We start from the raw sequence: 12,562 nt of genomic DNA, 5'->3' as shown, positions 1-12,562 counted from the left end.
ACAGAGGCTGCGTTCAGTTGATCAGCATAGCGAGGTTCTCTCGCCAGGTTCTATCCAGGAGCTCCAGTCAGGTTCTGTAGCCATGTTCTCTTGCTAGGTTCTCCAGCCAGGTTCTCCAGATTCTCCAGCCAGGTTCGGTCACCAGGTTCTGTAGCCAGGTTCCAGCCAGGTTCTATCCAGGTTCTCCTGCCATGTTCTGTCTAGGTTCTCCAGCCAAGTTCTGTAGCCAGGTTCTGTCCAGGATCTTTTGCCATGTTCTCTCCCTAGGTTCTGTCTCTAGGTTCTGTATAGGATCTCCAGCCAAGTCCTGTCTCTAGGTTCTGTCTTCTGTTGTCTTGTTACATCTGTATTTATACCAGTTGATTTTAATCCTATCAATTTCTATTGCAAAGGTTAGGGCGTTTCTTATCTCCATTCCAGGGAGTAAAGATTTGTAGCTTAAGCGTGATTGTTTGTAGTTAAAGTGATTAACTACCCGCCTGGCACTTAGTTAAGGGGTTTTATCCCCTCCCTAACTTCAGGGGAAAATTCCTACCTGGGGAAACAACCTTTCTCGGAGAGGTGACCTTGGTTAAAACACATAGCACCAAGAAGGGGAGCAAACATATTAAGAACAGTATGCCATATACGGCAGGGCCCTTGAAACATGCTGTGCAGATGTTTCTTCCCTGCAGCGACTGTGTCAAGCAGCAAGGATGGACCGGCTCCCGGCAAAGGACGTTGAGGGAATGCGGGGGGAGGTATCTGATTGTAGGTCACACCATACAGCTGACCTTTAAACAATACAAGTTTGAACTGCACTGGTCCACTTACACACGAATTTTCTCACTAAATACAGTTAGCCCTTTGGATTTGCAGATTTTCTGCAATCTGCAGATTCAATCAACTGTGAAGGGAAAACAGTATTTTCACATTCCCAACTGTATTTTTCCAACTGTGGATCTAAAATACCATTTTGATCCATGGTGGGTTAAATCCACAGATGCAAAGGGCTGACTATAGTTAAGTCTTTGGGGCGTCAAAAGTTATACATGGCTATTAACTGTGCAGGGGTCAGTGCCCCTAACCCCTGCGTTGTTCAGGGGTCAGCTGTATAAGCACTTGGAGAAATGTATCAAGCTATACATTTATGACTTGTGCACTTTTTATATATGTGCTATATATAGGTCAATGAAACTGTTAAGTTGTTGTAAGGAAAATACATCCATCAGGCACAGGGGGGCAGGAATGTCACTCTGGACAGAAGGAACAGCACAGAAAAAGTCTCAGAAGTGGGAAGTGGAAAACAATCCAGCCTGCAACATTGGTGTTACAGTTTTTTGTATAAACAAACTACCCCAAAACTTAGGGCTTAAAAACAATGACATCTATTTGCTCATAACTGTGACTTGGCAATTTGGGCTGGGCTCAGCTAGATAGCACTGCTAGTCTCATCTAAGGTCACTCATGTGGTTGGAGTCATTGAGACGGATGCACTGGAGGGTCTAGGATGGCCTGTGCTATTTACCCTTTTTGCCTGCTCTAGGAAAATGGATCTGGGCCCTTTACAAATCTGTTTGTGTTTTTTTGCCAGCTGGCAGGATGCTCCGTTTTGTCCATAGAGGGAGCTGGAGAGACATTAAAGGAAGAAAGGGTTTTTGCTTCCTGGTTTCAGTGGACTGGCTCACTAGGAGTAAAGAGAACTCTGAAGAAAGAAATAGCAGATCCATGCCTCACTCAAGGTTGGTGCTGTCTGTGCCTTTCTCTCCATATGTTTCCAGCAGGACTGGCTAGTTTTTGTGGGGTTTTTTTGCATGGCAGCGGAGTTCCAAAAGGGTGAATGCTGAAAATGCAAGGCGTCTTGAGGCCAAGGCTTAGATGTCCCATAATATCACTTCAACTGATACCTATTAACCAAAGTAAGCCATAGGGCAAGCCCAGATTCAAAAGGAGGAAAAATGGACTCTATCTCATGACTGGAGGGATGGCAAAGTCACATTGCAAATGGGCATGGGTACAGGAATGGGAGGAACTGTTACAGCCATCACTGCAAACCATCTACCACAGACCCACAGCGTCAGAACAGCAGGATACTATTTGAGAATAGATTCCTTGACTCTACTCCCAGAGCTTGCTAAATCCAAATATCTGGGGTGGGATCTGGGAATCTAAAACTTGAACATTTCTCCTCTTCCAACCTCAGCCCAGCTGATTCATATGCATTAAAACTTGAGAACTATCTATGCTCACATACTATTTATTTTCATTCGTCACTCTGAAGATATCTTTCTATTGCCTTCTGGCTTTCATTATTTCTGCTGAGCACCTGTCAGTGTTATTATTGCTCATTTAAGATTTTCCCCTTATCTTTGGATTTCAGCAGTTACACCACAGTAGGCCCTAGTTCAGGTTTCTCTTTATTTCTTCTGCTTGGGTTTTAAAGTGATTCTTAAATCTGTGGCTTAATGTCTTTCACCAACTTTGGAAAATTGTTGACCACCATCAAATATTGCTTCATTTCTCTTCAATTCTCTTCTCTTTCTTCTTCCCCCTTCCCCTTCCTATCCCTATGCCCCACCTTCTTCCTCCTCCCTCTTCTTCCTCTTCTTCTTTCTCTTCCTCTTCTTCTTCTCCTCCTCTTTCTCCTCCTCCTTCTCCCTCTTCCCTTCCTCTTCCTCTCCATTACTACACCCCACCTTGGACTTAAATGATATTTAGATTTTCACATGTTCCCCATGATTCTTTTCTGTATTATATGTGCTGTAGTCTGGGTACTTCCTACTGACCTGTCTTTCAGTTCACTAATTTTATCTTTAGCTGTGCTAATTGTTATGCCCAGATTTCAGGATCCCCAAGAAACCACATCAGGGAGCCAGCCAGTCCGATGCAAAAGCATAAGAGTCTTTATTCGAGCTAGCTCGGCTCCCCCACCTTGCCGACGCAGCGACAGGAAGCAGAGAGAGAGAGAACTCTGTGTGGAGAGGGGTTTTATAGGGGGTTGGAGTAAGGGGAGGAGAAAGGGCTGTGGCCTTGCCGATTGGCCAGGCGCAAGTTGGTGTCTTGTTCCTGGGTGTGGCTAGCAGAGGCTTAGACTTCCGGGAAGAAGCTCCTTGCCAAGCACATGGCCAAGGTAAGATGGAGCACTTACCCTGGGGCAAGATGGAGGGCCTAGCCCTTACCCTGGGGCAAGATGGAGGGCGTAGCCCTCGCCCTTTCACTAATATACGGTACTATATCCATCTATTGAGTTCTTAATTTCAGTTATCGTATTTCAGTGCAGCAACCAGTGATATCTCACCATTTTTTTCTCCCTTGAGGGCGGGAGGCCCTACTCCTGGAGGATTATGGTTCTCTCTATGCAGAATACCCACCCTAAATCCTGTTGATAATCTCTCAGTCATGAAGGCAAGGGTGGGGGTAGTCCTTACTTCTTAGGAGTCTTCAGGACCCCACGGCCTGCTTCCCTCTTGCTGAGGCCTTCCTGAAACCTGGTAATCTGGAGCGGATGGAGAATCCCCAGCTCTGATGTCAAGGGAGCAGGGCTGAAAACCCCCAAATCTTTCTCTCCCACTAGTTCCCACACAAGTCCATACAGCAGAGTAGATAAGAGCACAAAATCCAAAGATAGACTTGGTTTCAAGTCCTAGCTCCACCACTTCCTAGTACTGGATTTTGGCCAAATCTCTTAATTTCCCTGACTCAGTTTCCTCATCTGTATAATGGAGTTGATAACAGTGCCTAATTATAGAACTGTTGGAAAGATTAAATGAGGTACAACAAATGGTAACTCTTACTTTTCCTCATGTTATTTTCCCTCTGGAATATACAAGTCAGAAGGAAATAGTACAGCTAGAACTAGAACCTGTGTCTTCTGACTCTCCCTCACTCCACCTTTGTTCACATCATCCCTAAAAATTATTCATGCTTTGGGATTAAGACAGTGCTTCCCAACTTTTCCCATTACAGTACATGATTTGATACCCTTTGGTTTAAACTAATGAGATTGTTTGAAGCCTGAAGGTTACTGTCCCATCAGAGTTGGGGGCTGTGGCTACCCCAGGCTCCACCTGGCCACTTGATACCTGAGGGCTCTAGATCTCAACACACTTGTAACTTGTCACTGTCCTCTAGCTGGGGACCTTTGGGTTAAGGTGTTGACAACCTCTGGTAAGAGCCAGCACTGCACTACCCAGAGTGACACATTAACCCATTGTTGGTAAATCAGTCTCAGACCAGTTATTTAGTCTCCTAGTGGGAATCCAGAGGGCAGAGCCCAGAGCACGAAAATTGGGAAGAAAATCTGATGTTCACTGCAGTCCAGGCTGTGCCTCAAACTCATGTGATCTTGGGCAAGTCATTCCCCTTTTCTGGGATTTACTTTTCTGTCTGAAGCAGAGAGGAGTTAGACTAAAGGAAAGATACCCATGGTCCCTGCCGGCTCTGACATTCTAAGAATCCGGGATTCTATGAATTCCCCATTGCTTGGCCGTAACCTGTTCCTGGTGACCTGATTCCCGCCTCTGGTTCATAAAATGTAGCAAATGGTAGATTTCTCCCACCCCACCCCCCAGCCCCCACAGTGCAGGTCCTCCCAGCTCTCTCTACTGGCCGATCTCTGAAAATAACCCCATGCCATGTGCCCTGCCCCCTTCCTCTGCATGTCCAGCTTCTCCAGGCCGCTCCATCAGACTCTGAGAGAGGAGCATGCCTAGTTTCCCGAATCATCCTCTTCCCACAGCTCCCGGGGCTGGCGCTCCTGTCTGCACTCATGCAGAAGACAAGGGGGACTTGAGCAACAGGAGCGTGGCAGCCTCTCTGGAGGAGGAGGGAGGCTAGAGGCAGATGCCTGGAGTCTGGGTTGCCATGCTCTAGAGGCTGGACTTGGCCTTGTGAGCAGTGAGGAGACACCATGGGCCGTGAAGCAGAAGAAGGACATGGTCGGAATTTAGTAAGAAAGAGTTTGGGCTCCATGGAATCGGACTGGAGCACACAGCGAGCTAGAGCTCGGGGGCTGGTAAAGAAATGCAGGCCAGACAGATGACATGGCGGTAGGGGCAGCAAAGAGGAGGATTTAGGAGGTCAACTGGCAGATTGGGTGACTGACCAATGGGCTGTTCACCCACAGTCTGACTGGATCACTGGGATGGACGACTGGGATTATCCTGTTGTGGTATAACAGGCCCGTCTGGTTTGTTGGTATGGGTAGGAAGACTCCGCGGAGAACTAGAAAGGGTCTCAGGCAAGGAGACAAATACATTAAAATCCCTTCAACAGTTCTGTATACTGCTTATGACTTCCTCTTATTTGGTCCTCTCAACACCTGTGTATTATTATCTCTGTTGAGCGGATGAGAAACTCGAGGTAGTGGCAGAACTAGGACCTTGAATTCAGGCCTCCCTGACTTGTGGGCCCACACTGGGCCTTGGAAGACTGCTTCCCTGAATGGTTGGCAGGCAGAGGTAGTGGGATGTTCCCTTCCCTCCTCCACGGCCCCACCCCAGCCACCAAAGGGCAGTGTGCCTCTAGCACAGCGATTTCAACTGGCGTGCGGCAAGAATTTTTAACACATGCAATACCTGACTAGTCAGGGGCACTGACTTCTTGGATTGTCAAATAAAAAAATGACAACAGCCAACACAACAATAGCCGTCCAGTATGAATGAATCAAAATTATACCCTTTCTTTTTGTCAGATCGGCAAGAAAACCAATTGTTTTTTGGCATGCTGCAGAATTTCAGTAATTAGTTTATGTTCAACAAGGTTGAAGATCGCTGCTCTCTAACACCTTCACTACTCTCCACCTTGGCTTTGCTTTGTGTTATACGAAGAGGTGGGTGGGGGCAAAGGGAAGGTTTTTGACATTCAAGCACAAATGGGTGAGCCCTTTTTTACAAAGGGATCTTATATAAATTATGAAGATGAACTCGTAAAGAAAAGAACCTGCTCCGGCTGAAGCAGAGGCAGTAGACTCAGAGGTATCTGCTTCAAGAGGTATCTCACTTGCCCCCACTGTGTCACACCTTCATGACACTTCCAGAATCCCCGGGGTTCCATGGCCCACAGTTTGCAAACCTCTGGACTAGCAGACTCCCGCTTGAACATCCTAGAGTGAGGAACTCTCAGCCTGCTCTGCAGATAGGATTCAGGGACTTGGATGGAAAAAATTCTCTCTCTTTTTTCACTAGCCTTTAACTCAAGTTAAATACTATGTTTCATAATGAATGTAGGCAGTGGCCACAGTAATATTGAGGTCCTGTGACTCTGTCACCTGGAGAAATCACCAATATTTTCATATCATATTAGTCGTAGTTCTCTCAAAATATCATCTATGCTCCTCATTACTTTAAAATTACAAGTTATTCTACCTGCTGACAGATATCTTCAAATTTATTAATAAAGAAGGTATATATTAGTCTATCATAAACATTTTTTAAAAATCTTGAGCCCTGGACAATTTTCTCAGTGGTTAGAGCATAGGCCCTTGGGGCAAAAGGTCACGGGTTCAATTTCCAGTCAAGGGCATGTATCTTGGTTGCAGATTTGACCCCTGGTCCTGTCAGGGCAAGAGTGGGAGTCAACCAATCGCAGTGTCTATCTCACATAGATGTTTCTCTCTTCCCCTCCATCCTCCCTCTTACTCTCTCTAAAAGTCAATGGAAAAAATATACTCCTTGGGTGAGGATTAAAAAAATTTTTTTTTAATCTTGATAACTATTTTGACGTGATTGGCTTCCTTTGTAGTCCTATATATTTTATTTTATGCATTTAAAAATATACTCAGAAGGGGTCCACTGGCTTCACCAGATTGCCAGAGGAGTCCATGACATCAATAAGGTTAAGATCCCCTGTTCTAGGACTTCTCTTTCAGAACAGAGGGGGCTGGGAGCTTGCTGAAGCCTGCCTAAAAGAGGGTATGTAGGGCCTAGAATCCCTGGGGCCCCATGCTCCGATGTGCACTCTCTGAGCCCGAGGAAAATGAGACAGGAAACTGGGGCAGGAGCAAAGGGATTCTAAGAAGTGGAGCAGAAGCCAACAGGCTAGGCTGGCAGGGCTCAGCCTACTGGGGCCCAACAGAATTCCTTAGCCCAAGCCCAGCCAGGCTTCTTAGGGGAGCCAGGACTCCTGGGTCCTGGTCTTGCTTCTGTCATTTCTCTTCCCATTCTCAGTTTCCTTCTCTGGGCTAATATAGTGAAGCACCAGTGGCTTCAAGGTCAAGAGAGACCCTGCTTCTGGATCTTACTCTGCCTTGCCTTGCTGAGTGACTCTGGACAAGTCATCTCCCATTCCCAGACCATTTTTCATTTCTGTATAATTTTTGGCATGAGTACTGTTACAATTCCTTGCCATGTCCTCGGTAGACATCGATGATAGAGCTCAGCGTATGATCATTCCATGCCCTTTGTAACTTCAGAAGCCTTTTAAACACTCTACCAATTGATTGGAATTGCAAATAAAGTGAAATGTACTTGCTATTATTGAACTAAATGATCTACATCTAAGGCACCATCTGCATTTCCGTCTCTACAATTCCATGGCTCTAAATATCTGATCTCAGAAACCCAATTAAGACACTAGGTAGATGGGAAGACCTATAAAACATGGCTATTTCTGAGCCATATGCTTGCATGTGGACGTATGCATGAGCGTGTGTATATGTGTGTAACAGAGAAAGAGAGAACATTCTCAGCTGGGCTGTAGATTTTCTCTCTTGCACCTACAGCAAAAATGAGGTCAGAATAGGACCCTCAGATGCTGAAACCTCAATCAGCATTCTGGAAGGATGAACAGAGGCACATGGAAGTCAGACTCTGATCAAAGTGTTGGGAATGGGCCTCACACCAGGCCCAACCTGTCCCCAAGCGTTTTGTGTCCCAAGGAACATCAGACATACAGTGGAGTGGAATGATGGTGACAGAGTGAGGGTCTGCCATTTAACAGATAGCACTGGCCAACTCCTAGTGTCATTCACACAGACTCTGATCACACACAGCCAGGTGGCCAAGATGAGGACGTGCTGGAGACTGTGGCTTCTCCCCCAAGCAGCCCAGAAAGTCTCTAGGGAAGCTATTTCAGAGTGCTAACTACTCCAGGTTACAGCTAAAGCCAGGAAAGGTGCCATCCCTTACCTAAAGTCACAGCCAGTGTAAGCCAGTATTAGGACCAGGGTCCAGGTCTCCACAGGCCCTCAGGGCCAGGCTGGTATAAACAGAAAGTGGGCTGGGTAGGAAATAGTAGGGAATGATGGGGACTGTGGCAAACTAGAGGTTACATGTCCCATTTAAAGGCAACAGCTTATAATCAGTTCAAGTTGATTGTTGGCACATGAGAAGATGGACCCACACCTTCCTTCTGGTTTTTAAAGAGAAGTCAGAATCTAGATTTTTATATTAAAAATTCCATTTTCAAATGTCAAAATTTTAAATGTCAGCATCTAAATTTTTAAACTGTTAAAACACTATGTAGGCCAAAGAAAACGTATCTGGAGACTTTAGCATTTGGCTTGATTTGCAACTTCTGGTGGGATTGGTAAGAGCCCAGGCTCTGGATTTAGACATAAAGATCTGAATCCCATTTCAGCCACTTGTTAACTGAGCAATCTTATTCAAGATTTGTAGTCTCTCTAAGCCTCAGTGCTCCCATCTGGAAAATGGGAATAATATAATGGGCTACTGTGGTGATTCAATGAAGTCATGAATTTACAACACTTAGCAGAATCATTAGCCCATAGTAGGTTCTCAATAAATCTAGTTCCTCCACCAAACAGCCTCTAAGCTTCATGGTGGTTGGAGGAATAATCCATAGTCCATCCATCTCAAACTTATTTTTCTCTAAGCTGTGGGTACTCCATGTCCATGGAACTCAGACACCCGACGCCCTCAAACATGCTCTCACACACCCTGCCACACCCTTGGGAGACTTTTGAGATGCCAAGGCTGGTTACCAAGGAAAGATGTTTAAGAGGCTCCCCTAGGATACAGCTGCAACCTGCTAGTGTTGGTTAGAAGAGAGGCCTCCCCCAGAGAAGAGGGCTGGCTAACATGGCCTCCCGGGGGTCTTTACAGAATTAGAATTTTTCAACTTTAATTTTGTTAGCCCCTGCGCACATGCACACACACACCATGTGCCCAAAGCCCTGGGCAAGAGTGGCTGCCTCTTCTGTTCCTGGGAAACTTCTGTTCTAATTCTTATTCCATTTCATTTTCCCACAGCCCCACTGGGTGGGAAGGGGGCTCACTGTCACAGTCCTGGGAACCAGTCTTCCCTGAAATTGATGTGCTCAGCAGGGAGCTGCTGGGGAGGAAAAAACGGGGGGTGGGGGTGCCGGGGGAGTTCAAATGACTGAACGAAAGGTGCTGGGTACCTCGACTGGCCCTTGGAAGCAAGGGGCATCAGCTTCATGTACTTGGGGAACAGCACTGATTCCAAAGCACTTACTCGTCCAACGTCGCCCTGGAGCCTCCTGCTGCCCCAGATGGTGGCAGGGGTGTGAGGGGCCCCATTTTACACATGGGGAGGAAACTGACCCAGGTGTCTTGCTCTGAATCGGTTTATCCAGCCCACTCCAGTCTCCAAGATCTGGGAGTCTCTAGCGGAACGTGCAGGTGGGTTCTGAGTTCCTGTCCTATGCTTAACAACTTAACAACAAGGGCTACCAGGCAGCCAGCACTTTTGATATTTCCCCCACCCCCCCATCCTACTGTAGAATTTGGAAGAGATTGAAACAGAAAAGTGACTTACACCCAAGGTGACCAGTGGGTCTGACTCTAAAATGCATGCTTTAAGCATCTATTATACTGCCTCATGCATCAGGGCCGCATTCCAGGCCTGGGTTTCAGTTCAAGGAATCATTAGGAAATACCACTACTCAGGGAGCTGTTTCCCCTGCTTTCTGTTTATATGAGTCTACATTTCAAAACGTCCCAAGAAATGATATTTCAAAAAGTAAAATAATTTACTAAGCAGCCATGATTCCATCAGAATCAGAATAATTCTTTATCATGGAGGTCACATTTACCATCCATTACTCTGTTTCATCGATTCTAAAATGCATGTTTGTGAATTTAAAACATTTTTTAATCTGGATGCATCTTAAAATCTGTAGAATCTAAGCTTCCATGAAATACACTATTTATTTGGCCCTAAGAATAATTTTGGTAGGAAAGCATTGCCAAAATTACACCACCCCTCTTTCACAGCTGGGAAAACTGAGGGTCAAAGAGGTTAGGCAGCCCTAACCAGTTTGGCTCAGTGGATAGAGCGTTGGCCTGTGGACTGAAGGGTCCCAGGTTCGATTCCGGTCAAGGGCATGTACCTTGGTTTCGGGCACATCCCCAGTGGGGGGTGTGCAGGAGGCAGCTGATCGATGTTTCTCTCTCTCATTGATATTTCTAACTCTCTATCCTTCTCCCTTCCTCTCTGTAAAAAATCAATAAAAAATATATTAAAAAAAAAAAAAAGAGGTTAGGCAACTTGCCTGAGGTCAAGTCCCATCTCCTGATTCCCAGCACAAGCTGTGTCCACCATATACTCCTGGCTTCCAGGCCCTGCACTCACACCTACCTATTCCCATCACCCCTGGCCGCCACTCTCCAGCAGAGGCCTGAGGGAGACAGCAGATCCCCCACCCAGGTCCCAGCCTCAGTCAGAGGTGGGAGGAATCCTGTGTGGGGACTCCTGGGAGCAGTCCAGCCCCACATAGAAAGTTTTCAGGTCAAAGGCTTCCACTTTCAAGAATACATCTCATATGTGAGGCAGCATTGTAGAGACCAAACCTGGGTTTGGGGTGTGAAGGAAGTATTTCTGCCCAGTGCCCCCATAAACCATGCAAGCTAGATGTAGGGTTCCCCGACCTAGAGTCCCCATAATCTGGAAATTACCCACAAGTGCTCTATTTCTCATATTTCAGAAGGCCAAATGAAAACCAAATATTGACTCTAGATAAGATCTCACACACAGACTAAAACACCACATTTCTTTGCTTTTGGTTAAACCTACATCAGCTCTGTAGTATTACCATGGTTTGCTCCTGATGACCAGAAACCACTGATTGGCTATCATAAGGCTCCAATTAACATACAAGGGGAAAAACCAATTAATGACTAATTACATAACAGGTACAGCTTGGCAGACAAAAATCTTTCAGAACAAGGGGGTGTGACAAGGGAAAATAATAAAAGGGAAAGCTGACGTGGAAGTTTGAGCTTGTTCCCCAGGTGGGGAACACGAGGCTGAGAGCTGGAGTGACACAGCAGGGCTGGAACCAGCACCCAGAGTGTCTGCCCCCTCCCCCTCCGGGAGAGGATCTGCCCACCGCACCCTGCTATGCTGAGGTTCCAGAAGCCAGAGCATCAAGACTCACCAGGGCTGCTGAGGGGGCCAGGACCTGGAAGCGTCTTCTCCCTGGCACCTGTGGGCTCCTTCCTGGCGGGCAGCTGCCAAGGCCACGTTGTCTTTCCTCCCTGGGTGTCTGCCAGGGCAGCTAGGCCTGAGGCCTCCTGGAGGGGCAGCTCTGGGTGAGGTGAAGGCCTCTCTGAGCAAGCACCCTCTCATGCCCGGAGTGACCTGGCCCTTGGGGTCACAGTGTGGCCATGGAGGGCTGAGTTACCGAAGCTTGCACAGCTGCCTCCTGGCATCCAGGGAGCTCTCTAGGTTGCATGGCTGGTTTTCTTGCCAGCTGCTGGGTGCCTTTAAGAGAATGATCGCAGTTCATTGGCTGAGCCAAGCTCCCCCTACCTCTTTACCTGAGCAGGTGAGAGCAGCTAGGCTAGGGGGAGGCCGGGGACTCAGGTGAGTAAACAAACCATGGCAACCTGCTGGCTCTCCCCTCCTCCATGCCGGGTCCTGAGCTTCCTTCCTCACCCCCACCTCCAGGGACAATCTGGGAGTAAAGAAAAGGCAAAACATTCTGCACAGTGCCTAATGCTGTTCAGTTCACAAAGCTTCACTATCTCACAGGAACTCTAGACCAGAGTTATTAGTATACCTTTTCTTTGGGATGGAGAAACTGTGTGCTTTTTACAAAAAAAATTTTTTTATAGATATCAGAGGAAAGGAGAGGGAGAGAGAGATAGACACATCAATGATGAGAGAGAATCATTGATTGGCTGCCTTCTGCATGCCCCACACTGGGAATTGAGCCCGCAACCTGGGCATGTGCCCTGACCAGGAATCGAATTATGACCTCCCGGTTCATGGGGCGATGCTCAACCACTGAGCCACATTGGCCGGGCATCCTTGGAGGGGTGAAACGACTTGTCCAGTTCACACAGCTCTAGGAAGGAAGGTGGGCAGAGTAGGATGGTGTGAGGATCCGAAACCGAGTCTCCTGCTTTTGACTTCCCAAAGAGTGCTACTGGACCACACCACCTTCCTCTCTGTGAAGCCCTTGGCTGTCACTCACGACTCAGTTTCCACATCTGTAAAGTGTACAGTCATGCTTGTATGTGAGTCTACACTCACGGGATCTTGTTGGACTCCGATCAAAAAAAGGACTTTGGAGATTATCTCATCCATTCGTTTAGCACAGTGGTTCTCAACCTTCTGGGCCTTTAAATACAGTTCCTCATGTTGTGACTCAACCATA

General features: G+C 46.9%; 1 protein-coding gene across 3 annotated transcripts in view; it reads right to left on the bottom strand.

Moving 5' to 3' along the window:
- The window catches only part of LARP1 (La ribonucleoprotein domain family, member 1), a 78,090-nt gene extending 66,428 nt beyond the window's left edge, over positions 1-11,662 (bottom strand). For all 3 annotated transcript variants that reach the window (XM_005870521.2, XM_014543141.1, XM_014543140.1), the window contains exons 1-2: positions 11,585-11,662; positions 11,339-11,474 (exon numbers count right to left, since the gene is read on the bottom strand). In XM_005870521.2, the coding sequence (XP_005870583.2) occupies positions 11,339-11,474; positions 11,585-11,635 (187 nt within the window). In that variant the 5' untranslated portion in view covers positions 11,636-11,662. The remainder of the gene's footprint in view (positions 1-11,338; positions 11,475-11,584) is intronic.
- Positions 11,663-12,562: the final 900 nt, after the last annotated feature.

Source organism: Myotis brandtii, unplaced genomic scaffold, assembly GCF_000412655.1.
Source record: "Myotis brandtii unplaced genomic scaffold, ASM41265v1 scaffold32, whole genome shotgun sequence".
NCBI classification, from domain to species: Eukaryota; Metazoa; Chordata; class Mammalia; order Chiroptera; family Vespertilionidae; genus Myotis; species Myotis brandtii.
The sequence above is the reverse complement of the archived record's forward strand: the minus strand, read 5'-3'. Positions and strand labels throughout refer to the sequence as shown.